Genomic DNA, 27,317 nt, shown 5'->3' on the forward strand with positions numbered 1-27,317 from the left:
CTAATGGTCACTGGTCCTCCTGATTTACAGGTTAGGGTTGTAACAAGAGGGCAAATGATCACTATGGCCTGATTTTAGTGTGGGCAAGTCAATTGCTTGTATTGGAGTTTGGCTGCTTCAGCAGATGTACCATTTCTACCCTGCTGCTGATTTGGGGAAGTGCCAAGATGAGTCTTGGGGCTAGCATTTGCTTAGCATTGAGTGCCAAGCTTTTTAAAGTCTACCCCATTCCCTGCAGCACTACCCTCCCATTTTGTGAGGGTAGATTTGTTTTCTGCTTAGTTCTTTGAGGGTCAGGTGGTTGCTCTCTCCAACACAACTGTGCTATTACTATAGTAATTCTACTATTACTATTATTATTTATCAAAATTTCTATACTACCCTTCATCTGAAGATCACAGGGTGGTTTACAGTATAAAAGCACAAAAATGCATAACATTATACAGTAACAAACAAAAGCAATAACCCCTCCCCATAGACTTTCTCACTGTAACAGAATTGCCTGTGCTCCAATGTGTGGACTGTAAAGGTAAAGGTAAAGGTACCCCTGCCCGTACGGGCCAGTCTTGACAGACTCTGGGGTTGTGCGCCCATCTCACTCAAGAGGCCAGGGGCCAGCGCTGTCCGGAGACACTTCTGGGTCACGTGGCCAGCGTGACATCGCTGCTCTGGCAAGCCAGAGCCGCACACGGAAACGGCGTTTACCTTCCCGCTGGTAAGCGGTCCCTATTTATCTACTTGCACCCGGAGGTGCTTTCGAACTGCTAGGTTGGCAGGCGCTGGGACCGAGCAGCGGGAGCGCACCCCGCCGCAGGGATTCGAACCGCCGACCTTTCAATCGGCAAGTCCTAGGCGCTGAGGCTTTAACCCACAGCGCCACCTGCGTCCCATGTGTGGATGGACTATTCTGCTATTGTCTCTGACTGGTAGAATTAGTGCAAGGATAGAAGTGTGGTTGGGACAGCCATTTACTTACTGTTATAACAAGCCCTCAGAAACCTTTACTCTACACTTTCTAGGCAGAAATCCCAAATAGCTGTTTGCTGTGATTCAGTTTTAAAGAGCAGATTTTGGGGGGAAAGCTCCAGAGCAAAAAATAAAAGGGTGTGTGTGTGTGTGCTCGGACACAGAGCTTTAAAGTGTGGACCTGTTCCTGGAAAGAGTGGAGCAAATGTCAAGTAAGGATAAGCCCTAAGTCAAAATGAGTAGATGCTCCCTCTCTAATGTGGAGGTCAGGTGGAACTGAATTTATTGAGAAAAAGCTCCTATCCTAGCTCAGACAGCAAAACACAGAGGCTACACCTGCCTTAGTACCACTTTCCAGGCAACTCTTACTTAAAGCTTTGGGTTGTTTCCAAATAACTCATCAGCCCGAGGATTTCTGCTCATGCAACAGAATTGCCCCCTTTTTTGTGTGCCCCCCGTTCCCTTCTCAGATCTTCTGTGGGTGGGTGGGCAGAAACCCAGAACAGATTTAGGAGGGCCTGGGAGAGGGGGAGTTCCATTGTGCAAGCAGAAATCTTTGTGCTGATGGAATGAGTTAGTTGGATACCTATGGCTGTACACCATGAAAATATAACAGGGAAGGATAGCAGGCGGGAAAGAGAAGGGTCGTTGCTCAGTAGAAGAACACATGCCTTGTGTGCAGCAGGTTACAGGTTCAATTCCCAGTATCTCCAGTAAGAGCTGAGAAAATTTTCCTGTCAGAAATCCTAGAAAGCTGCTGCCAGTCAAAATAGAGTCTGTACTGTCTGTATCAGTACTGAGCTAGATGGGTCAGTGATTTGACTCAGCATGACAGCTGCCCATATTCCTATGCATCTATATATATATATTTTAATACAGATTGCTGTCAGATTTTTAAATACTGCCTGCATTCATGAAGGCTATAAATGAACTTATTTTATATGGAAGTTTGTGTCAAAGCAATGGAACCAACCAACAAAACTCCATGTTCTATGCTAGTGTCCCTCATTTCATTTAGGTTTGAAGCACATCCATTATCAAACTATAAGCCAGGATGATTAACAATTTTACATTCATGCTCATGTCATCCTCAGATTTTATTTGGGCTTCTGGGAGGCTGGAGTGAAGAAAAGTAAAAACAGACTTTTAGACCACTTTATGTTTTATCTAAAAGTGGCAGTGTGCAGACTCACTACATATCCCCATTTGGCAAGCAATATTTTTCTCTCATGTTGGAGCATTTTCCCAGTGACTACTAGCTGATATAGTCCACACACACACACACACACACACACACACACACACGAACAATGAATCCCTGCTTCCTTCATGTTGAGCCTTCCCATGGAACAGTCACTGATTAAAAGTGACATTTAAAATTTCCGGTTTACTTTTTCACTGCCTCTGTTTATTGCCTCTCCCCCTCCTTCCTTCACACACACACACACTTCATATGGTTGAAGCCAGCTCACTGCCCCTATTCCATTGTAGCACCTTTTGCTATTGGATGTCATTGTGTAAGCAGTGCATTCCAAGGTAAAATGTTGTTATTCCAAAAAGGAATTCTTATCAAGAGGCTTAATTTTAAACGCTTCCAAAACCAATAAGGCAGGCTGCTATTAAGATGCTGAATGAGGTGTCAAGAGTTTCACTCACTCACTTGGTGTCAGCTGGAGCTAGGAAAGCTCATGACCTCTTTAAAGCAGATGCCTCAGGATAACCCTCAGACTGCCCGGTGAAACGACTCGCTTAACACTGGGAAAGACAAGGTGTGAATGTCCATGTTCTATGCATATTGTTCATAATTTGGATATAAGGAATGGTTTTATACTAAATTAGGCTAGTGGTCCATTTGGCCCAGTAGTGTCAACTGCTCTTCAGAAAGACCAAGTGGGGCCTCTACAAGTAGAGCCATCAGATATCAGGCAAGACTTGGGAAGGGAGTTCATAGTCGTGCATCTCTAGATAACTGGAACTCTTGTGCCATTGACAATTTAGAACACACTTTTAACTAGTTTATAGAAAAGCAATCAAATTAATGTATTTTTTTAACAACAGAAAATGAGGTCCACTCTAGATTGGAGTACTAAAAAGAGAGCAAGTAAGATGATGACTTATGTGGACCAAGTGGTGATCATAGAAGCAGAAGTTACAAAGGTCGTCCCGTCCCCCGTCCCCCCCCGATTAAATATTCAAGTGGATAATAGATTGTTGAGTTATTGTATAACTCCCATTCATTTCCATGTGGTTTCTGTTGGAGAACTTCCCAGTTGACTTGCTGTTTGCCAAATATTAAATTACTCTTTGCAGTCTGAGTGTTCAGGATCAGTTGTGTTACAAACTCATTAAAAGTGTGATCCTATGGCTTTGGAATGATATCCTGGGGGCCATAGGATACAGCGATCTTCTCCACCGTTGGTGGAGAGGGAGGACTGCCATCAGAGAGGGACCCCAGGATGTTTCCTTATAGTGGTGGCAGAGAGCTGTGTTGTTGGTACTCCAATAACAGAAAGAACAAGGGTGTGGGTTTCCTGGGCACATTGGGGAAAGCTTTGGATTCAGTGGATCTAAAGCTCCCTACTGGGCATGCCCTTGGAACAGGAAATAATGATTTCCCTCCCATTAGAGTCTATGGAGCTTTCCCTACCCTCTGCTGATGTGAGCCCAGCAGGGCTGGGAATATGGTGTTTCTTCTTCCCCTCACCAATAGGATTGCTTTGTAAATATGTGCTTCTGCTTCATAACAGATGTGTTTGCAACATAGCCAAATGCTAACACATATATTTGTGTGTAGAAAGTGGATCAACATGGAAACAATAATTTTTCTTAGAAATATGCAAAGCCCCAAGAACAAAAATCTTGCCCACAAACTCCCCCTTAGCCTCATTAGGGGATGATAGCTATTCCCCATCTGTTAATTCCTGCCTCTTTGTGATCTGCTGCTACCTAAAAGGGGCAAGTAAGTTGTGCTATCATAATGAACTGGATAAACAATTCCCCAAACAGATTAAAACTAACTGTAACTTGTAAAGGGTGGGAGGATGGGGGGTATGTAGTAATTATATTTTATTAGCTAGCAAAGCACCATTTTTTGCTTTCAAAGGATAATTCTATGTAAATCATCTTAATTAGAAGTGTCAGACAAACCTGTGAAGATCATAGTTAGCAAGTAATTTCCTATGTATGGGTTATAATTTAAACCACATGGATCGCTCGCTGTGTGGCAATATGCTGGCCATGAAATAATGTGGGGAGTGTCGGTTGAGGTTATTACTATGTAAATGTGTGATCATTTCAGACCGCTCCTGACTTGCTTAGTGATTAAAGAGAATTCTGAGGTCTCCAAAGATTGTGCTCTTTGCAAGGGCCTGAAGCAGAAAACTTTAAAAGGTGCTGGAAAGTGTTTGAACTTTAAAGGTCGTGATTTCCCTTTTACCATTTTTAATTTGCCACCACTGTTTATGGGAAGGAAGGTTTCTCTTTGCTTATGGCCTCTCACTTTCCCAACCATCAGGCTAGCGATTAATGATTTGCTCTCGGAAGGACTGGACAAGAGAGTTTGTTGCACACAATACATTTACCTATGCACTTAACTTACCTGTGTGTTTAAAAACATGATCTCTGACTTGGTTCTTCCGTCTCAGAAGGAAAGGCTGAAATGGAGGTGTCAGCCTGTTCTGGGTTTTGTGTTCTTATAATGAAGCAACGGATATGCAATACTTTTAGGAGGAATGGTCCCTTGGCCTGACCTGGTAAGACTGTATTAATGCACTGAAGTGTGACCCACAAAAATCACATTCTAATTCTCTAGATGAATTAATCTGGACTAGTTACCGCTAGTTAAATGATCTTCAGCATGTGCTCTTACTACTGAGAGTAGAATCAGAAGCACTTATACTCCTCCTCAAATATTGTCAACGTGCTTTAACTGTGCTCATCATCTTGAGGCCCTTCTTTGTGTGCCCCCTACACAAGAGGCCCGGAGGGTGGCAGCACAGGAACAGGCCTTTTTTTGCTGTGGCTCCATTTGTGGAGTGCTCCCCACAGGGAGACTCACCTGACACCAGGCAAAAGCTTTGGCCTTTTAACTATCTGTGGTCTTTTAGAAATGTGTGGGATGTTTTTATTGTATTTCTCTTTACTTTTGGTTTTCGTGTATCCATGTGGGGTGTAAGGTCTGTCTGTCTGTTTGTTTGTCCATTCATTTGTAAGTTGCTTTGGGTTGCCCTGGGCATGTTGAAGCAACTAATAAATTCAATAAATAAAAATAAGAATCATTCATTTCCTCGCTGCATCATGGAAAGGAAGAATTGGTTAAATACCATAAAGCATATTTAACTGCCAACATCATAGGAACCACATTCCCTTCTGGGTAGTCCTCTGAGAGCCACATGTCAGTGTTGGTTAGGGCCAGAGGCAAAAGTGGGCAGAGCAATAAATGTGAAGGTAACTTCTGTATGGTAGGCTAGTTTCTTCACACTCACACATCTCTCTCTATCCTCCATCCAGCCAAGCAAAAGCCCTCAAGGAAGGTGCAAAGCAAGGCCGGTGAGGGGTGTGTCTCAGGAGGACGTATAACCTAGAGAGAGTCCTGAGGGCTATAGAGAGGAATGGTGGGCCACCATTGTTCCCTGCCCTGAGGAGAAGAGTATGGTGTCTCCACGATGACAGATTTTAAAAACCACTTTGACAATCATTTAGTAAGGCTTGGTTAGAAAGAAAGAAAATAGTATAACGAGAGCAAAACTAACTGGAGGGGAATGACATTAAGTAATGGGCAATCTAACACTGGCTTATGCTGGCCAGGGTTTTTTTCCCTTTTTTGTTCGGGTGGCTCCTACTTTTTTTAATTTCCGCTTTGGCTTCCCAGCAGACATAGTTGAGGGACCTAATCCTGGTGCCTCCCAGGGGAATGAAAGAGCTGTGAACCTGGCACACCCCTGACCGTCTCTGACTCAGCCCTAGAACACCCAGTTTGGGGGGCTCCCCACAGTGAAAACATCTCCAGTGAATCTAGGGGTTGGGGTTGCTCTCTAAATAGGTAAATATCTCACACATGCCAACACACACAACACACTTCCCTTTGGTAAGGAATTGGATAACATGGCCTCCTACCTCCCTTGCACAAAAGACCAGCTTTTTGTCAGTGACCCCAAAAAGCGCATTGGTTGCTATTGAGAAGGGAGGTAGAATTGAGGTTGAGATGATTTTAGGTCTTCAATTTTTGAGGGGGCTGTGATTGCGACAAAGAAGCAGTGGTGGCATGGGAAGCTTTGCAGTCCCCAGGAGCCAACACCTTCAAAATACCCTCCTCACTTCGTTTTTCTACACCCAGCCATCTGCCAACAAAAGGCAGATTAAAGCTAGCCAAATTCAATTTCTACTCACTGCTGCCACAGCTCGACATCTGGGGCTAAAGTGTCCCCGACAAAGCGAACATGACAGCCACATTGCTTTTTTGTCACATCCAGTAGCATGTTGATCTTCTAAAAGTCTCATAAAAATTTATTGATGTCTCCCATATTGCTGTGATTGGGAAGAAAAGTGTGTGTGTGTGTGTGTGTGTGTGTGTGTGTGTGTGTGTGTGTGTGTTAATGCTTCTAGAATAGATCTGATTTGATATGTCTTGTTCTATTGTCAGCATCTGTTTAGCAAGGCTTTTTAATACTTTCTGGCTGCCGATCAGTCATCCCTAGCTTGGGATGCCGACTTGCATACAAATTTTATTATTAAGTACAATTCCTTCTCTCCCCACTATCCTCCCCCCCCCACACCACCCTCCCCTCTACCTATCCACCCATCCATCCATCAACCCCCCCAAGGCTAAGAAGAGGGACCTCCAGCTGTGGGAGCCCTGCAAGCGCAAGACATCAGCTTGGGTAACATATTTCAGAGCCCCATTTTTGCCTGTTGCAGGTGCTTTGTATCAGTAAATCGAATCATGGGGAAATCATTTATTTCCTAATGCTGTTTGTGGCATGTTAGCTGGAGAATTTACATGAGAGAGATTACTTTAATAACCAAAAAAATTACAGTGCGGGGTCTCCCCGCCCCGTCGCCTTTGATATGTAATTGTTTCAAATTTAACCTGTCTGGAGTGAGGGTGAAAGGCATTATTAAATCTGAAGCATCTTGCTCCAGGGAGGGCGGGGAGGGGGAGGATCACCCTAGTGTGAACCTCCTTCCAGCCGTTAAATAGAAATGGAGTGAAATTAACAAATCAACCAAGCAGAGAGAAAGAAGGAATTCCTACAGCCTGGAGAAAGGCCCTTCTAATTTTAGTAATTTGTCTCTCTTTTCTCTGCTCCACATTCTCCTCCTGTGACCCAGTCCTGTGTGATACCTAATGCTCTTCATTCCTGCTAGCGTCTCTGTACATTAATTTTGTTCAAGGGCTGAGATCCATACTGGACCAAGGATCTCAGGGAAAATGTGAACTGCAGAGAAATGTAACCATTTATATTCAGAAATGTAATTCCTTATCAGGTATCTTCTGACTAATAGGGACTGTAATCAGTCACAGAGCAACAAGGCAGTGTATATGAATGACTTCACCCAGACAAGGTTATACAGGAAGGTGCCACAGGATGCTAACTTTGCAGCAGGATTTCTGGTCAAACAAGGTGGCAAGTGCTTGTAGAGTTTTCAACCAGTTTCTGTGTCCCATAAGCAGTAGGAGCAGGTGGTAATGCGTTGTGAGACAAGTTATCCACAGCACAGCTAACTACTTTTCTGCATGGCAAGTAGGTCTCTTAATAGTTTCCCAAATCACCTGTTTTTTCAGCACACTTTGGTTTCAGTTTCACCCCTTTACCTGCCTCTCCTGGACTGGGCTGTGGTTTCATCCAAGATCCTGTCTTACCCAACATGGCCAGTTCAAGAAGTCATCAGGGTTGGGAATTTGCCAGGGCCCAGAACCAGTAAGGGGACAACTAACTGAAAGTGAATGCCACCACTTTGACTGTCATTTGCTAGTAGGATTGACTAGGTTTGGAAGGGACACTAGAGCAAACCCTTAACTAAGTCAAGGTGTTTTTGTGTTTTTTTAAGAATCGGCTGAGATTTGCCAAGTGTGTATGCCATTAGTTCTGACTAGTTTGCATGCCTTGCTTCCTTCTGCCCTTCAGGGCTGTACCCTCAACAGCTTAATCAGGGTACCATAGAGCTCCCTTTGTGCATCCACTCTGCAATGTGGTAAAGTGCTACCCTTCGCTCCAATCACTAGGTAATACCACTGCTACCCTGCCTATGAGTCTTCTTTAAGCTAGTGGGTGAGCAGCCTTTGATCTTGGGAATGGGGGGATTGCCAGCAAACTCACTCCACTTGCCGCTGGATGCCAGAGCCAGCCTAACCTCTTCTTATTCCCCGTTGGCACAAATCTTTGGAGTAAGTTACCTAGCAGCCTGGCTCATGGGTCACAGGCCTTAGAGTGCCTTCCAATTGTTTTGCAAAGCAGTGAAGCCACTGCTGCAACTACAGCTGGACTGCTCACAATGGCAGGTTATGAGGGGAGGATAATTGGCTTTGGAACACCCTGTTTTGGGGCTTTCTTCTGGCCTCCATCAGTGTGGAAGATGGGACAGCATGAGACAGGCCACATATACAGGAGCCTTGAGAGATGTGGTATTTGGGGCAATTGTTGCTTTGCCTAGGTGAGAGAAATTGGCAGGATCTACTCTTGGGTTCCTATGAGACAAATGTAAGTTAAGAGAAAGCACTGCTGTGGGGGGATGCTTGAGGTATGTCTATCCAATCTTTGAACAATGGAGTCTTTGGTGTAAGAGGAGTTGTGAATGGATGTGTAGTGGTTTGGGCAGGCCATTGTAACACGGGCATGAGAAACCTCCAGACCATCATGCCTCAGATCATGGAGGTCTTTGCAGCCCATGCCCCAATCTAATGGTGTGCCAGCTGCCTCACTCCATGCTCTGCTTCCAGTTTGGTTGCCTCCCTCCCTCCGATCTTGCTGTCCCTCATTCTCCTCTGCAAAAATGAATGAGGAGAGCCAAAGAGAACAAGGAGAGTTATTAAAGGGTCCTTGTCCAAGTTGCCCAAGAAGTCTCCAGAAGCTGGAGCCAGCCCAGTTAAATGGCCATAGTTTCAAATTGCAACACTATGCGTTACTTCTGTTTATGATACTTAATGGTGTATTTTCCCATAGGGCCAGCCCTGCCTCCCTAGTGGACATGGAAAGCTTTATTATGCTACAAGAATAAAGTGGGTGTAAAAGGCAGATGCACTTCAGAGCTTCTGTGATACCTAGAGTATGATTTTGGATACAGGAAGTCAAAGTTATATCCTTGCTCAGCTTCAGAGTTGACAGGGTAGCACTGAGTGTCACTGTCTCTCAGTCTAATCTGCTTCACAGGGTTTTTGTGAAAACACCAATCCTGCTCTGAAGAAAGGATAGGATTCAAATGTAATATATAAATAATAGGGATAGAAAGTTGGGTACAGTGTGGTGGTGATGGTCTTCTGTGTGAAAAGTAAGTTCCTAGTTGTCTGGATCTCATCATAGAGGGCTTTACAGCACCAACCCCCGCCCCCAGGTCTGAAAAGTCTTACCTTGTAGAATTTATCTGCCCACTTTCAGTATGGTACTGATACTCTTCTTTTCTCTCTTGACAGTAAGAACTCTATATTGAAGGATGTTATGGCTCCAGGTACTCCCAAGGTAAGTGAGCCAAATTTGGTCACATATTGTTTTGCAATATCCTCCATGCCCCTACAGACACTGTTTCTTGGTCCAATTTGATCTTCCTTTCATAATCTTCATAACAGTATGTGGTATCAAACAGTTGTCTCATCCTGTTCAAAGACCCTGAAGTTCCCTGGGCAGGGGACAGTCACTTAAGTCTTTATTTCTGCATCCCTCTTTATATTAGTGCCTCAATACGTAGTGGGCATGCTTAGAACCCATTGCAAAACCATTTCAGCATTCTAAAATACTTCCAGATTTTACTAGAATTGGCCTTTGGGTCCCTGCAATTGGAGATTAAATCATCTTAACTTGTGACCTTCACACTGAGTGCTCTGGAACCAGAGACACTAGTTTGGTGAAGTGGATGTCTGCAGCAATTCTATATTCTCTGTCTCCAACCTCCATCTGTAATGTGTTAAGGGTGGGGTGTACTTAGCTGTGGCTAAACAAATGTGTATGTGGTGGCAAATGCAGGGTCATTGCCGAATAATGTGGGAAGTGGCCCTTAGGACCAAGCAGAAAAACTTTGTAGGTTATTGTGCCACCTGCTTTCATAGGCTACTAGTAATGTGTGCGGCACACCCTATACAGTGTAGTCTTAGTGCTACTCTGGCAGATCATGAGCTGCCGTTCCTGATTCAGAAACAAACATACACAGAAGAAGCAGGCATGCAAGCAAGTAAAAGGGAACACATCAATTAAAAATCAAGAATCTTCTTATTTGCCTTTGTGCCTCACAAGGGAGTTGGAAAGAGCAGCATGAAAAGCAGCTCTTGTACTGTGCATTTTGGTCGTGCTCATTGCTGGATGGTGATAATTCATCTGTCCCAAACACCAAGCCTGAGGAGGCGTTCAATAGGCAGATTAGTTGTTTGGAAGTAAATATAGAGAGTTAGAGACAGTCACCAGATAAGGAAGAAAAAGGCCTTTTCTCCCAGCAGGGATTGAGCCTTTGAAGCTTCAAGCAACAAAGAATCCCATTTGCTTTGAGTGAAGGGATTAAGGCAGGATAGTTGAGGGGTCCTGTGTAACCAAGATCACTCGTCTGCTGTCGCCACATGGCGTCCCCCTCCCTTCACTCTCCCACCATCACCTAAGAATGTTAAGAAGAGGGGGCTTTTGAGTTCTTACAGCCTCTTGGCCTCAGAATTGTTATTCTCAAGTGGCACTTGCTTGAAGAACAGGCCTGCGTGATGCAAAAGGTGCTGCGCTTCTCACTTAATAGCCAGACTAAGTGTAAGTCTGCCTTGGTCTTCAACAGGTGGGTCAAGATGCCCTATCAAGTCATGGGCTGATCTAAGGTGGGTTGCAACAGCAGTGCTACCACCATTTAAGTATATGGTGAAAAATAAAGAAAGATATGGTCCTTAAATATATGTTTAGATTAAAAGTGGGTACTGGGTCTGAAAAGGTTGAAGAGCAGTGGTCTAGAAACACCATTCTCTGACATAGAAGTCCTTCCTCCTCAATCCCTGGTTTGCTGGGATTCTCTATAGTTATTTAGTGACAAGATAAATGGGTCCCACTCACATGTTCCTGGAAACAATCTTGGCATTGAAAAAAACCTGCAAATTGCCCCTGGAACAATCCAAGATGCCAAAAATTGTGCAAAGAAAATAGGCAAATTTACTTAAATTTCACATTTTATGTAGGCTTGCACATTTTGGATTTTAATTTTCAAAATGGGATCCCCCCCACTAACAGTTGACTAAAATAAATGTTTGGGTGCAAGTTTTGAGACACAATAATTATTTGTTGAAGATGTAGTACGTAATGTTTGGTGGGTGCTAAATGCTTGGGTTTAAGAAATGTTAGGATTTTATTAGAATTGGTATGTTAGGACTGGTAATAGCCAGACTTGTGTGTATTTAAATTGTGGGTTAGCCATAGCCACTGTTAATCCTCTGGAATTAGCATATGTGAAGGGTTAATTAACCTAGGCACACTTCCTGGGTTGTGTGTTGGACATTGTAATATTCACCCAAGCAACAAGTGTTAATGAAGTCAGTTAGGCTTCTTTGTGAGGTGATGGGCAGTGGGATAAGCAATTAGAGAGTTCACAGCGTCAGAGGATTAGGTATTAACACAACACAGGATCAAAGGAAATAGGTGTGAGAATACAAATGTGTGGTCTCTTTCTGAGGAGAGTAAAAAAGGAAAGCTGATAAGCTATGGTGTTATTTCCTGGGTTGTGCCCTGCAGTGCATGAGAGGCTGCAGAAAAAAGGATGGGGCTTTGCTTACCAATGTTGTTACTATGGAATGAGCTGGCAGCTATTGAGATGCTACTGCTGTGAGCCCTACCATTGACAGCTCCAGGTTGCATATATGTGTAAATAAACCATCTATCATAAAGACACTACAGCCTTTGTTGAACCTCATTCCCAAAGGAAACACTAACCCTTGATAAGCATGCCTGTAACACCGGGAATCTTGCGCAGCCAATTGGAGTTGCGAGTAACAGTGCATTGAAGTTTAAAAAGAAGAGAGGGAAGGGATGGCAGGGAATTCTGATGCTGCATTATTGTTTCTGGTGGTCTGCCCGATCACTAAAGTCCTCTGAGGAGGAAGAGTTTGATGAAGCTGTTTCCAGATATCTCACAGTGGATAGATTATTTACTAAATTTTCTCTGTACTTTAAGCTAGAAAAGGTACTATGTACCTAGATTCCTCCATCAGTGTTCCTGAATCCCTAGTAACAGCTTTGCCATGTACTTCTGTGATGACCTTGGGGAAATCACATAATACCTCAGGGCTTCATCTCTAAAAGTGATAGACGATAAAATATTAATAATTAAATCTGCTCATTGTGGCTGTAGGGGAGAGGGAGAGACCAGAGAACTGTCCATGTATATTTGAAATATGTCAGCACTTAGGGCTGGTATTCATGTGGGAGAAAGACTGGGAAAAAGATTGGGTAGTTGTAATTAAGTTTGGAAACATATCCACTAAGGCTGTGATCCTAAGTATACTTTATTGGAAGTGAGCATTATTGAAATCAATTAGTCTTACTTCCAAGCACAGAATTCCTTCCTTCCTGTCAACCAACAAACCAAATGGATTTTCACATATTCCACATATTTCCACAATATATTCCACATATTGAAAACTCACAGGAGACGTGGAAGACACTCTGGTGCTGGTTTTTAAAAACTAGTTCGAACATAACCATATACTGTAGAGTGTGTGACGGATGATCTGTGTGCTCTAGGCTGACATGAGGTTTAGTTCTGACTTCTGTGTCCAAAGTTGAGTGGAAAATAGTATCATGAAACACCTTTCTTGAGATTCAAGGAGGATGTCATAGCTCAGTAGTAGAACACATGTTTTGCATGTAAAATGTCCCAGGTTCAGTCTCTGGCAGGGATGGCAATGAACTACTGGCAGTCAGACTGTAGACAATGGGCTTACCCTTACTTCCTCTTCTATCACTGTCTTTCCCCCGGGGAGGGGGCACATTTTAGTGTTCTAACAGAGCAAACAGCGGGGGGGGGGACAAAAATGCCCAGGCACCAGTGGCGGAGTGTAAGCCAGCGCTACCTGGGATGGGTGTGTGGGGCGTGCCCCCCAGGGGGGCGGTGCACAGAGGACGGCCTCCCATGTGCCAGTGTCCAGGGGATAAGAAGGGCATGGAAGCTGCCACCTACTCTCCTCCTACTCTTCGCCGCTGGATCAGGCCTGACCCAAGGGCAGAGCTGTGGCCAGGCACGAGCGCAGCAGCCAAGGCGCAGCTCCTTCTCACATGGAGCCAGGCTCTAATGAAGGAGCCTGCAGTGAGGGTGCCCGTTTGCACCCAGGGCCATGCCCCCCCCCATGCTACGCCTATGCCAGGCACAGAACTTTAAAGTGCAGACCTGTGCCTGGGAAGACTGGGGCAAATAAGTGTGCAAAAGCCCAGGGAGCAAAGTTATTGGGATTCCTTGCATGGCAACATGCTAGCATGGTCACGTCTTTGCCTTCCCCAGCTTTCATTGAGGCATAGAGGACCGTGCACTGTTCTCTGGTGTAACTCAAACAGTGGTTCAAATTGCCAGAAGCTGAAGTTGGCTTTCCTCCTTAAGTGCTGCTGTGGCTTCCTGAAGAAAACAGACAAAGGAGCCAGTGGGAGTATGTGAGTTTACTGGGCATTGGGAAAGTGTCAGAGAATAAAAGATGCTGGTGGTGTTCGTGTCTTGAGATGCTGAGACCACTGGTGCTGTTACAAAGCACAGCAAAAGCTGGTATCACTCATTGCATTCGGGTTACAGTTCCCAAGTGATAACAGCTATTAGCAACACTTTGACTGCTTCCCCACCATGCAGGGGAGGGCAGGAGACAGAAAACATGTCAAGCCATCACCTCCATGTTAAGTGATAAGTACCTATTTAGATGGCAGAGTTAAAGTCCAACGCATCAGGCAGGAAACACTTTGCGCAGGAGAGAAGGGAAAGGCCAGAGCGAGATGTAAAAAGCAGGGTTAGGGTATTTGTTGTGCTGACAGCAGCTGTGATTGATTGTTTAAGAGAAATAAACTGCCTGTGTTTTCGGGGCTATCAAAAAGCAGGAGCCCAGCACTTAATAGTCTCAAATGGGTGGCCTTGAAAGGAAACAAAGTGTCACTGCTGCCGGCTCACCGCTTCCCAGTGCTGACATCTGACCTGTCTCTGAGACAGGGAGGGGATAGTTTTAGGAGAGGCAGCAATGAGCGTATGTTACAATCTTGATGTGTTTTCTTGGCTGTGGGCTGCTCCCAAATTATAGGTGTCCCTCGCCTTGTGCTTGCTTCCACCTGTGTCCCTGGGGTCAGCATGGCACACTCACATGTTTATGTAAGCACATACATGTATGCATCCGACATGCATGGGAACTTCTTATACACATACACACAGAGTGAGCAGTCATTCACCTAGCCCAGGCATGGCCAGGCTTGCAGACTGGTTCGTTTTTTTACCAGCACTTTGAGCTCCTGCAACCAGTACCAGAGGCAAAAGGATGGCTCCAGGGAAGAAACCAGTTACCTATCTCCACTGCCCCACACCTCCCCTGGCCACTTTAGTCTTGCCTATCCAAGTACAAATATCTGAACTCTGCAGTAACTCTGGAACCCTAGCACCTCAGTTTAAGGTTTCTGCTATTGCTGATGTTAAATAACTGAGAGGCAGAACCTCCTGCTGATCTACTATGTGATCTGGCCATCTACCAGTAGATTCTGATATACCTTCTAACATGCAGATGATAAAACAATTTCAAAATACTCACACCTGCATGAGTTTTTCTTGCCTGTGCGCATGAACACATAGGCGCTCTCGCAATCATTCGGAGATATATTCAAGAGCACCAAGATCTATCCTGTATGTAGACCTATACCTCATTTACACTACCCAAGTTTTTGGGATGGGTGAGTAGAGGTAAGGAGGGATTTTCTTGCTCTCTTGTCTCCCACAACAGGTTCCAGTGGCAGAGTGGATAAAGGGAAGAGGAACTGGTAAGCAGCCATTGTCAATGTCCTCCTCTTCCTTCATTTGAAAGAGTCTCAACCCCACCTCTCCCTTCCTCTTTTACCTGTGGCTCCCAAAGTGGCCCATTCCTATATCTTTTTCCTTGCTGAAGAGGTGCTGTAACCTCTTGAAAGAGAGCACAGATATCCCTGTTGGCAATGAGGATGTCTCATGCTGTCTCCTTCCGTTCAAGCTTAGTGACCTATTGACTCCCTCCCCATTTCCAACTCCCCTGCAAGAGGGCCCTCCCCACCCCCATCAACAAGCATTTTGAAGCAGGTTGCGTTCGCTCGAAAGTGACATTTTCACAATCACAGTTGCAACATCCTATATGGGCTTATTGGTTTCAGTAACCTGATAGCAGTTTATCCAGTGTTATTGTCAAACAAATTATTACAGAACATCTAGTCAAACAAACTATTTATGGCTTGCAGAGAAAGAAACATTGGAGGTAACTGTTTCTCTGCCTTTCTAACTGGTTGAGGTGGTTACTTTGTTAACAGGAGTATTTAGGCTGACTTTTCTGGGTAGGAGCACCACACACCATAAAACCAAAAGACTCAGGGCTCATCCCCACTTCCTCTTGTCCTGCCTTCTTTCTCCTGGGGAAAACCAATCTTTAGTAGTGAATTGGAGCAAATGGCAATTTGGGTTTGCTCCTATAGAACTTTAAAGAGAGGGGTTTTGCAGGGAAAGCTCTGGAGCAAAAAAAGAGCGCTCAGACATAAGCTATGAGTTCTGTGTAATAACTTTGGACTGTGTGTGCACATTGCTGCTTGCTTCAGCTCCAGTGTGCTCCCACCACTGGGGTTTGAAGGGAACGGATTGTGGCAAGGGGAAAACTGCTCAAACCCATGCCTAGAAAGTGTGGCTCAAGCAGAAAACTGTTCAGATCTGTGCGTTCCAGGCACAGGACAAGCGGAAGTGTGGATGAGCCCTGAAACGGCAAATAGTACAGTATCAAAAAAAGCAGCATTAATGTCTGAAAGCCTGCATAAACACAAACAGCCAAGTTTTAACCTGATGTCTAAATAGCTTCTTACACTTTACAATGTCAATTTATAGCACTTTTCCTGACTTTGTAAAGAGTTGTTCACTTTGATTGCCATTGATAATAATTTTTCCTCTTACAATCTCAGTCTGCACAGAATTGTATGGGGGGCTGGCATTTTTACATAGGGGCAGGCATTTTTCTCTCTGTACAATTCACTCTGAGTGCAGCATCAAGCTATGTTGCTCTCAGGGGACTTGCTGTATTGTATTCAAAGCGTGCAGTGGCAAAAGGGAAGGAGCCCCATGCACTACTAGCTGCTCCAGAGTGTGAGCAGCTACATTACCCAGGGCTTTTTAAAGGGCAAGGGGGAAAAATACCATACAGAAATGGTGCTGTAGTCATTGGGCGCCTCTTAAAGGGATCTACAGAATCTAGTGGATTCATGATCCGATCCTGGTTATGATCCATCCAGATCAAATGAGGTGAGTCTGCTTTGGAATAAAACTTCTACAGATTCCTTCCCCATCATATATGACAAAAAGAGTACACTAGTTTAGGATTGACTAAAGCTGCTGTTTAAGGATACGTTAGCCTTGTGCGAAGGGATACTCTTAATTGAGAAGCCACAACTTTCCTTGACAACCCAGTCCCAGTTTTTAATCACTTTTCCCTGCTGAACAAACCACACCTTAATTTCTACTTTCAATCTGTCCGGTAGTGCTCTCTCCTTGTGCTTTCTGTCGCATATTATAACTGATATTTCTCTCTTAGCTTGTTCTTCAAAGGGGGATTTGTCAAGTTGGAAAGCATTAGAGCAGAAGCGGAGAAGAAAGACCCCGTTATTCCTATGAGCTAAGTAGGTTGTTGCTTGGAAGCTGGCAGGGGAGGGAAGCGAGGGTGAGAGCAAGCCTTGGACAAGATTGATGGCCTCGTTGCCATTAAGAAAAAAATTAGCCGGTGGCGGCTATCATATTAAAGGGTGAAGAAGCCGTGAATTATTTTCTTAAAGATCTTATCGCTTACAATGATAATTTTACCTTCCAAAAGGCCACTTTTAATGAGGCGAGCCAGGCAAAAAGTCATGATTTAATGCCAGATTTTTTTTCCCAAACACATTTTACTGCTTTTTTGTCCATGTTTAAAAAGCACCGGTGACCTTTTTTTATTTAGCGTGCCCCAGGTGTAATGCTGAGGCTGATCCTCTTAGGGTTTATAACCTCAACAGAGAGTGCCTTTACCCAACGGAGGGATGATTTAAAGGAGGGCTAGAAATATGAGGCCTCACTGGTACTCGCACAAGTCTCTTGCTCTGCCTTTCCAGAATGAAATGGTGGCTTGCCTTGGAAATGGTATAGGGAAATGAGCTCTCGCTGAGAAAGGTTTGGTCAGGTTGTTGGTTGCTATTACAGATTAGTGCTTGGGAAGGAGGGGAAGGCTTCAGGGTGCTGGTCCTGCACAATTAGCACAATTACCAATACATCTGCATCCTCCATACTAGATTGCAGAGTAGGTTAATATAACCAAAAAGCTCCATTGCTATGTAGAAGACAAAGCCAAGAGAAATCAAGGGTGAAATTCAGCATCTTGCTATTGCAAACATTCTGTCTCCACAAGTATATCAGCTGGCCAGAGAGAACAATCCCCCCTCCCCATATGCTATTCTGGGTTCTTCTTACCCTCCCCCCAGCCAATTTCACAGTGGGAATAGTGGGAGGAAAGCTCCATTGCAGAGGCCTTCAACTGATGGGGTTTGTTAGGTAAATCCTGCCCCCCCCCCGATATTTGGGCAATCTTCAGTGGTTCCAAGATGATTGGTGACTAGGAAGCATTTATTCTCCATGACATTTTGGTGCCATTCCACTGGTTCGATTCAAGAGACAAAGGAGAAATACAATATTATATTCCTTTAACAGCGTTCTCTGCTTTTTGATTTAAACCATTTTACTAGGAATGTCAAGTTTCTTTGAGAGGACAGGAAAGATGACCCGGTGTTGAGAGTGTCCAGGGGGCATGAGGAGACATAATTTTTCCTTGTAGATAGTAACTCCCTAGAGAACAAAGGCTGCTGGTGTATCACAGGGTCCAATCACAAGAGTTCAGGTTGCCTTTTGTGTTTTTTGTGGGGTGGGTTGAATTGACTGGCTTATTTCTTTTTTAAAAAAAAACCTTCATGATTATAGTGTCAATAGTTGTATAGTTGTCCTGTACCATTAGGTTAATTGATTTGGATGGTTGAGGATTTGATGAAATTCTCCAACACTTTTGTTTATTTAGAACCTCAGGGATGGGGAACCTGTAGCTCTCTAGATGTTTTTGGACTCCAGCTAAGCATTAAAACAATGGACCTTTCGTATTTTCTGGTGGCAGACAATCTGCAACAAAGAAAAGACTTAATCTTCCTCTCCCTCAATCTATCATCCACCCATCCATCCCTTCTTCTTGTTTCCTCTTCACCCTCGAATCCATTTTTTACCTGCTATCAAAAAGATGGTTGTGGTGTCATTGGGGTGACCCACCTTTGATCAAATCTGAGTCCAGCTTTGAGCACAATCTACCAGCCAACAACCAAACACTAATGCTGGTAGGAAGGAGCAAGATGGGCATTTAAAGCTGACAAGATTTCTAATTCTAAACCTTCTGCTCCCATTCCTCCCCCTCCATCCCATCTATGTGCCTGATAATTCTCCTGACGCAGCCTAAATGGAGAAGCAGTTGCCATTCCACCTTGGTGAAATGAGAAACACAAATGAAGTGCGGTTTGGTGCTAGAGCAGGGGCTTGACTCACTGATACAATGTTTAACATGCTGCCGAGGTATTTAGAATAGAACCGCTTGCTACCATTTTAAGAAGACAGTTTATTCATCTAAACGGCAAGCTTATGTAGAAGAGGGTCTGAGATTGACGTCTTTGGGATTAGTTTAGCCCTGCATTTTTTCTGGAGGTCGTTGTCATGGTGCTCAGGAGGTTTGTCGAATAAATGGGGCCAGCGTTCTTCTTGGGACCACATGCTAAAAACTAATACATAACGTTTAATTTACTGTCTCCGTAGCTAGCCCAGCCATTTTTCAGATAATAATATTGGATTAGAGCGACTTGCAAGGGTGGATGGGAGTGGGCAGGCAGGCATGTGGGGGCTGATGAGGAGCAATGAGAGTCGTTGTTGAGGTTCCTTGAAGCAGAGTCGATGGCTTGTGCACTTTTATTTCTTCACAGAAGCAAATTGAAAAGGGAAGTATCTTTAACTCCTGTGATCAGGTTGTTACATGCAATCTGAGAAAGAAGGCAAGGGTTTACATTGCAACCAGAGCCCTCCCTAATGTCAAAATATTGTATCTAGCCTATTATGATATGGGGAGAAGGATCCCATCCTTTAGATTCAGATTTTATTTTGCTATCTTGGCCCTTTCTGGTACAAAGATGGTCACATTTTTGCAAGGTGGGTACTTCTCTGAAAATTGTTTCTTGCTGCAGTTAGAAGACCAGGGTATTTGTTCCTCAAATGGTTGGTTCGTGTAGGATTTTATAAACATTGTTTTATTTGCCTATTTATTTAATAAACTTACACCCCTCTTTTTCAAATAAATTATAATAAACTACATGATCACAAAACACAGTAACAGTTTTCACCCCCTCCAAAGTGACCACTCCATTATCTCAAAAGACAGGGGCTTTCAGCTGTCACAAACTTATTTAGGTTTAAAGTGTATGTGTATATGACTAATCTGATCTGAAGTTGAATCAGTCAAGATTATAAATCCAAACCCAACTATAAGGCTGTGGTAAGTTTAGTGAGGAGCTGTTAGTTAGTTTTTGCACATTACACACCAGCCCAGAGAAGTTAATGTAATTGGGTTGGCAAATTTCCTAGAAAATAGGCTAATAGCCATTGACATGCAAATATATGCACATTTTAAGTTGTTCACTACTTAGCTGAGCTTATTTTACAGAGCTCAGATGGTTTGGAGTGGGTGGGCACCTTGCCTCGGGTCACCACTGGGGATGGGGGATAATCCAGTGGCAACAGAGAAGTGGGTGATATGAGGCTAGGCTGGTTCAGAAAGGCTTTGCTTTTTAAAAAAATAGTGGCCTGAGTAGAGTTACTTAGAGAGTTATCAGCTGGATTAATGGGAAAGAGAAGAAGACTATTTCAAGTATAACAAGCAGCATGGTAATTACACAAAAATGGAAGTCACATGAGACAACCTGTTTGTTTGTTTGTTTGTTTGTTTGTTTGTTTGTTTGTTTGTTTGTTTGTTGGACAATTCTTTACTCCCCTAAAGGGCAGCTGAGGAACTATAAGATTGGTAGAAGGGCCACAATGCTAACAGAGAAGGAGTCCAGCTGCCCAACTGACCACCAGTGAGTCAGAAAGCTCCACCAATAACACTGTCCCACTGACAGTGTTTTGTGAATGATGAAGACCAAAGCAGGACGTGATGAAAGGTAGCAGGGGAGGGTGTAGATCCACAGGATACTAAGCTCCATCATTATCTTGACATATCCCCCTCCCAAGAAAGAAAGAAAGAAAGAAAGAAAGAAAGAAAGAAAGAAAGAAAGAGTTCCTGAAATGTCCTGGAACTAAAATTGTGGTTAATGAGGGGGAAAGAAGAGTGGGAAAAGAAAAAGCTATCTCCTGTTGCTGAGCATGTGAGCTTCACCTGCTCACCTGCTGTTTGTCAGTGACCACTGATTTTTTTTTGGGGGGGGGGGCTGCACTCCACCTGAAAATGAGAACATTTGCACAAATGACAAAGCATATGCAAATCTATGCAAATGGGTGGAGAGTCAAATCAACATATAGTGAGCCCAGAAAATCCTGTTAGCATCCCTGTTCTCAGTAAATGAACCTCCTTAAAATATTGTCAAAGCGCTCTATCATTTCCCATAAATCTTTTTTGTGCATGGAATTTATACCTCTGCCATTGCTCTGAAGTTTGCACAGTACTGATAACCTTCACTGTTTCAAGTAAACTGCTGACCATTTTGCCTGCATAGCTTGCGGTAAAAGAAAGGAAATTCTGTGTTATTTGGGATATTTCTGAGATTAACAGTATAGGAAATCCTGTACTATAACAGTATAGGAAATCCTATACTGTAATTAGAAAAAGATTTAATAATATACTAATATTTGTAATTACTGAATGGATCTGAATAGTGTTTGGCACCAAATGCTTCTCCCCACTGATTCTGCATTACTGCTTTTATGTCTTTTTGTTTGAGTACATTTTCTGAGAGATTTTCATGCACATTAAAAGTTAGGAGGTACAACTGAGGTGTTTTTGCTTGTATCCCTGTTTAAACCCTCAGATAGTATTTCAATGGCTAAGAAAATGCAAATAAAAAAGTTTTCTTTAACAAAAGCAATATTTAGCATGGGCTTCTTAGGGAGCCTCATATGTGGTCATTTGACCAAGGCACTGCTCACCTTTATCCTATGCATTTTTGGTGGCATCTTTCTTGTCCAGGTGCAGAGATAGTATTGCACATTCTTTTATAATCCCAGATGATGTATACTTTACCTGTAGGTATAATTATGTAGTTTCCCAGTGTGTATGCCAGTGATACTGGAGTGGAGATGATGGGGGAACATTATTTCATACAGTGCCTTTCACTTAACCCAAAAATTCCAAGTTGCTGTCTTTTCTTTTTCCAAATCATCTCTCTTTCCCTAATGGGCAGTAGTTCCTGCAAGATGTAGTTGTGTACTGGTGTTTCTATGTCATGACTGCCAGTGTTGTTCTTCAGTGATGTATTTCCATGTGAGAGATACAAAGCTAAATAATACAGCTACCTCTGCCACTAACACAAACTTAGGAGCACAATGGAGGACAGAGGAGGGGCAATGTTCATGCATCCATTCCTAAACATAGGCACTGTATGCAAGCCACCACACATGAGGCCCAGAAATGATATTCTTGTTTGTCCCATACTGGGTGACAGGTTTGGCATGAGGTGAATATTTAGCTCTCTGAATGACTTCCTGCATCATTCTCAAAAGCCATCTCAAGAGTTATCACACCACATGTCCATCTAACTTAGAAGATGTCCCTCTCTATAGCTGGTTGTTGGTGATCATGTTTTCTTAATTAGCATTTTTTGCTATTATATATCACACATCCTTCTACGCTTCCTCTTGAGAACAAGGAACACTTTGCATTGTTAACTGCTTCTCCCTTTCCCCGCTTCTTCCACAGTCAATTTTGTTGTCAGCCTCAATCAAGCGAGAAGGAGACTCTCCAACGGCATCACCTCACTCCTCAGATGATATCCATCACTCAGACAGATACCAGGTGAGAGAGCAACCAGGAGGACTCAGCTGATGACTGGAAACCAGGAGTTACTAAGTGCCACTACTAGTTCTTTCAGTACTGCCATTCAAGTCCTTAACTTTTTAGCCTTTTATGTTTTTCAGGGATTATAATACCCCCCCCCCTTGTTTAATGCATATCTCCTTGCATCTGGGAAATCTTGCCAAAAAAAGTACTATGGTATACAAATGTTAAATAATACCCTTAACAGGTTTGCACCCAGTATAGCTTTCTGGTTCTTAATGCTTCTTGGTGCATCATGGCATAAAATACAGTTGTTAAGTTAATAATACAGTTACAGTTGTTGTTTGTTTATTATTATTATTATTATTATTATTATTATTATTATTATTATTCCCCACCCATCTCTATTTATACCCCACCCACTCTGGGTGGCTTACAGCATATCTAAAAACATAAAATCTCCCAGTACAGGGCTGCCTTCAGATGTCTTCTAAAAGTTGTCTTCTAAAAGTTATCTCCTTGACATTTGAAGGGAGGGCGTTCTGCAGGGAGAGTGCCACTACTGAGAAGGCCCTCTGCCTGGTACCCTGTAACTATTATTGAATAACGTTAGTTTTAATATTACTGTATTTTGTAAGTGGATGGAAAATAGGACTAAGCATAATGCCACAATTAGCCAGAAACAAGTCACCACCAGTGGGACTCCATTCTGAAAATCATGTAAATGGAATTTGCAGGTGCAAAAAGGGTTGTAGCCTTGTCAATTTTATTGGTCAGTAAGTTTTGTATAGTTTATTAAGGTGTGAACACAAAGGTTATCTGCTGTACTGTGTCCAAAGCCAATAGAAGGTCACTGTACAACTACAGTTCCTATTAGAGTCTGAAATATGCGCACGCACACATTATGGGGTGCTGCCCATCATCTCCATGGGTATATGGGCTGTACTACTAGTTGGAATGCAGCCAGTGCATAACTGTGCTAATGAATCAGTAGTGGTCTGAGGCTGGGATGAACGTTTGTGTCTATTGTATGACTAATATGTCTTTTCTTAATTGTTAGTAGCTCCTGCCATAGTCATAGTTTATATAGTTCAGACTATGCCAGAGATATGAAGTGCTCACACTCTGTACTTTCTGCTGGTTCATGCTCTCAAAAATGAATCAACACTGTTCTGAATATTGTCAAATACAGATAAACATTGCTAATAGTATTCTTCTGTATGCAGTAAGTGATCCCAGTTTGCATTTGATGGCTTTACTTTTCACAACAGGCACTTCACAGAGACTCATAAATTCTTGATGGAGAGGCAAATGGGAATTATAGTTTGCTTTTATAGGGTAGAAGACTGGAGGATGATCCTTTTTTGTATTTTTTACTGCTCTAGAATTTGCAGGCCGGAGTAGTACAAAGCAACTCCAGTGTATAACTAGAATATGACTAGGGAAATACACAGGCATCAGAGATAAATCTCCTCTGGGAGCTAATCCAATGGGCTTTATGCAAATAAAATAAAATAAAATTCTCCCCTTGATTCCAAGAGCTGCAAGCTGAGCTTTTCACGTGCTGGATGTGTGCCCTGGTTATATATTTCTTTAAAACTGCAGTGCTGGTAATTTTGCATTGCAAGTTCTTTATGGCATTTATGATCTGCTAGGAAATATACTGTATATATTAGTGAGAGATTGGGAAGCAAACTTTTGCTTATTTCTGAAGGAAATTTCACAAAGTTTGCACTGATAAGCTCTGTTGGTGTCTTAGCAGGGACAGAAACAGTTCACCATTTAGCCCATAGTGATCACATGAAAACTTAACCTGATGCACCTGCAATTACATGGGGGAGCTCTCTGTGATAAAGCAAATATTTCCACATCCCTGCTACCAGTGATATGTAGAGAACATATATTTTATGTGGATAAATGGTGCAGTCAGCTGCCATGAGGTTACAAAAGGTAGGTGCAGATTACCATTTACTATGTAATTGCCACTTGCAAACACTACGGCATGCATGTGTTTGCAGGTGGCAATTACATAATAAATGGTAATCTGCACCTACCTTTTGTAAAGCATCAACAGGGCTGTCCTGTCCAAGCTTTCTAAAATTCCTTACAAAATAACCACACGAACCACAGCCATACATCTAGAGCTGTCAGAACTGGGCTATGGGTTGTGGTCTGCAGTTGGGAACATGGAGTCAGGACCCAAGGGAAGTGAGGAGGCAGGGTCAGAGAATAAAGACTGAATAGCAATTAGTACCAGAGGTGAAATCAGAAGACAGGACTCAGGAACATAGAGTAATAAGGATCAGAGGACAAAAACCAACGCAGAGCCAGTAGGAGTCAGGACCATAGTAAAATCAGGATCAGAGGGTAAACCAGAAGGCAGAACTGGTTTATTGAACTGCATGACCTGTTTATTGAACATTCATCCTTGTTTTACTCTAAGGTGCTACTGGAAGGAATGACCTGTTTATTGAACATTCATCCTTGTTTTACTCTAAGGTGCTACTGGAAGGATTTTTTTTTTATTTTGTTTCATCCTGGTTTGTTTGCATTGTTATATGGCTTCCCGTCAATCATTTCCAACACTTTCTAGTGCATTGCCTCATCACTTTCTGCACCACAAAAAGTCCTTTTTCTAAAGTGGGGTTGTTGTGCAAGAGCACCAGAATGCTTTAATCTACTTTAATTGTGCAAACCTAAATTAGCTGCTATGCAATTGAATCTTTCCCGCAAAATAGTAACAGTCTGGAATGGATCTTAGTAGAACAAGCAAAGTTCTACTGAGACAAGAAGCCCTCTTGTTTTCCTTCCTGCCCAGGCTTGAATAGTCATTCTGGAAGGTACCTGCCCAAGAAGTTGTAGTGATTTTGCTTGCCACACGGGGTAATTAGTGGTCAACAGTTCCTGAAATATGTATTTAGATCTAGTTTGATACAAATGTAATCTGGTGAAGCAAGGAAAAATTCAGTAGGAACAGAATTAGGAAGTGAAGCATTATTATGAGAGCTGAAAGGTTGATCAGAAAACTAGGACCTAGTCCAAGTTATAATTTGGCAGCCAAAATTAGTTGCTAGCTCTCTCCTACTTGGCTGTTTGGCACATATACTGCATTTTTCTGTGTTCTTATAGAAAAGGGGAGAAATGTTTTAAGTTAACAGTGTTGTCCCACATGCATTTGATTTAAACTAGAGTTATAGAAAGGCTACCAAAAATATTGTTGTGGAATTATGGTATAAAGAAAAAGAACAGATTATGTTGCAATTGAAACTGTCCCCTCTGCATTTGCAGCTCAGGCCCAGAAGCCTTGAATTGTTTTCAGAGAGAGCAAGTGAAACTGACAGGAAGTTGTTGGTTTTTTTGAGTGATCATGTTGAGTGAAATAGCAACGGCAGGATGTTTGAGGAAAAGAGGTGAAAGGAAGCAGAAATGTAGGTAGGTAGGTAAATGAGAGGTTTGAAGTTGCTCTGGCTGCATTAATCTGACATCTCTTGAGTAACACAAGGAGAACAGTATTGCTTTTTGAAAATGGAATTTTTATACTGTGTCCTTTCTTCCCAGCTTTCTGCATAAGAATAGGATTAATGACATGACAGTTTCTTGACAAAAAGAAAGAGGTGTTCCAGTTAAAGAGTATGTTAGCATTCTAACACAGAGAATCAATTTAGGTCAGGTCCTAGAAAATATTGGAGCACTCCTATCTCTCCTTGTAATAAATGTGAAATGAGGATGCTAAGCACTAGACAGAGTCAGGTTCCAATATTCCAGACCAGGGTTTGGATAGTAAGTAGAGTGGAGCTGCTTGGTAAAAGTGCAATTTGCCTGAAGAAAAATCCATTAAAAATAGGATTTCACCCTCTCTCTAGGCAGTCAAACTGAGAGGAGGAGCCAATCTCATTCAGCCCAGGTACATTCTGCCTTTGGCAGAATCAGTAGGCTATAGCTCCTTCTGTAAATGTGCCGGCCCATGTTCCCTCCACCTTCCATAGATATTGCCAGCATGTACAGTACTAATCAGGCCATTAAAATATGCTTACATTATCCAGTTTATTACAGAGATTCATTTTTGCTTTGCACAAGTACACACAATGCCTTTGTTGGTTGCTGGCTGGTCTTTATATGGGCTGATCTTGTCTTCCAAAGATTCATAATATGCACATCCTTTGAAGATGTGCTTAAACAGTAGAGTGAAGGAATTCCCTATGGTACTCCCTAAACTCCAAGATACGTTACAGTATTTTGCACCCAGAAATATAAAGACTAGTATATTGTGATGTGCTGCATTCTTGCACGAGTCACTGAGGGATAGTCCCCTGCAACTCAAGTGCATCAGATAATGTGGATAAAGCTTCTAAAGAAGAGGCTCAGTGTACTAGAACGAAGCTGCCAGCCGAGACTTCACTTGAAACAATTGCCCTCCTCCTCTCTCCTCAAAACCTCAATAATATGTATTTTACTACTTGTTTTAGCTTACAAAATAATGTCTTAACATCTGTGAAATATAAAGCATTTCATTCATACATCAGTTTGTGACAGATACAAGGCATTTGCTGTTTCTTAAAATCAGTGCAGACTTAGCATACAGAGGTGCTAATTAGGAAAATAGACAGCAGACAGTTGAGATTGCCCAAAATACTTGATTTTTCTCTTTTTTCCCCTTCAGAATCATACTGTGTACTTCTGTGCATATTGACCTAAGATACTGTATCTTATCTGCAATTGACCCCAGTGAATTATAATTAATATAAATGGGAACAGACTACAATAAAAAATGAGTAATCTCTCATTTAAGACTGTACAGCTAGTGTCCCCACCTTGTAGGGGAGCTGTGCAAGAGATATCAAAATGAGTTGAAAAGTATAAAATAGCAGAGAGATCAGAAGGGTGCAGACCTGTCCCAAATTTCATC

At 42.8% G+C, this 27,317-nt stretch overlaps 1 protein-coding gene across 14 annotated transcripts in view; it reads left to right on the forward strand.

Annotated features, from left to right (window-relative positions):
- The window catches only part of RNF220 (ring finger protein 220), a 332,264-nt gene that overhangs the window by 228,237 nt on the left and 76,710 nt on the right, over window positions 1–27,317 (forward strand). For 7 of the 14 annotated variants that reach the window (XM_083742420.1, XM_083742426.1, XM_083742419.1 and 4 more), the window contains 3 exons: window positions 6,789–6,845; window positions 9,596–9,641; window positions 22,334–22,429. In XM_083742420.1, coding sequence (XP_083598546.1) covers window positions 6,789–6,845; window positions 9,596–9,641; window positions 22,334–22,429 — 199 coding nt within the window. The remainder of the gene's footprint in view (window positions 1–6,788; window positions 6,846–9,595; window positions 9,642–22,333; window positions 22,430–27,317) is intronic. The other 7 variants (XM_083742422.1, XM_083742424.1, XM_083742425.1 and 4 more) reach the window with 1 other exon arrangement.

The sequence above is a fragment of the Podarcis gaigeae genome, assembly GCF_964106915.1.
Source record: "Podarcis gaigeae genome assembly, chromosome: 6".
NCBI lineage: Eukaryota > Metazoa > Chordata > Lepidosauria > Squamata > Lacertidae > Podarcis > Podarcis gaigeae.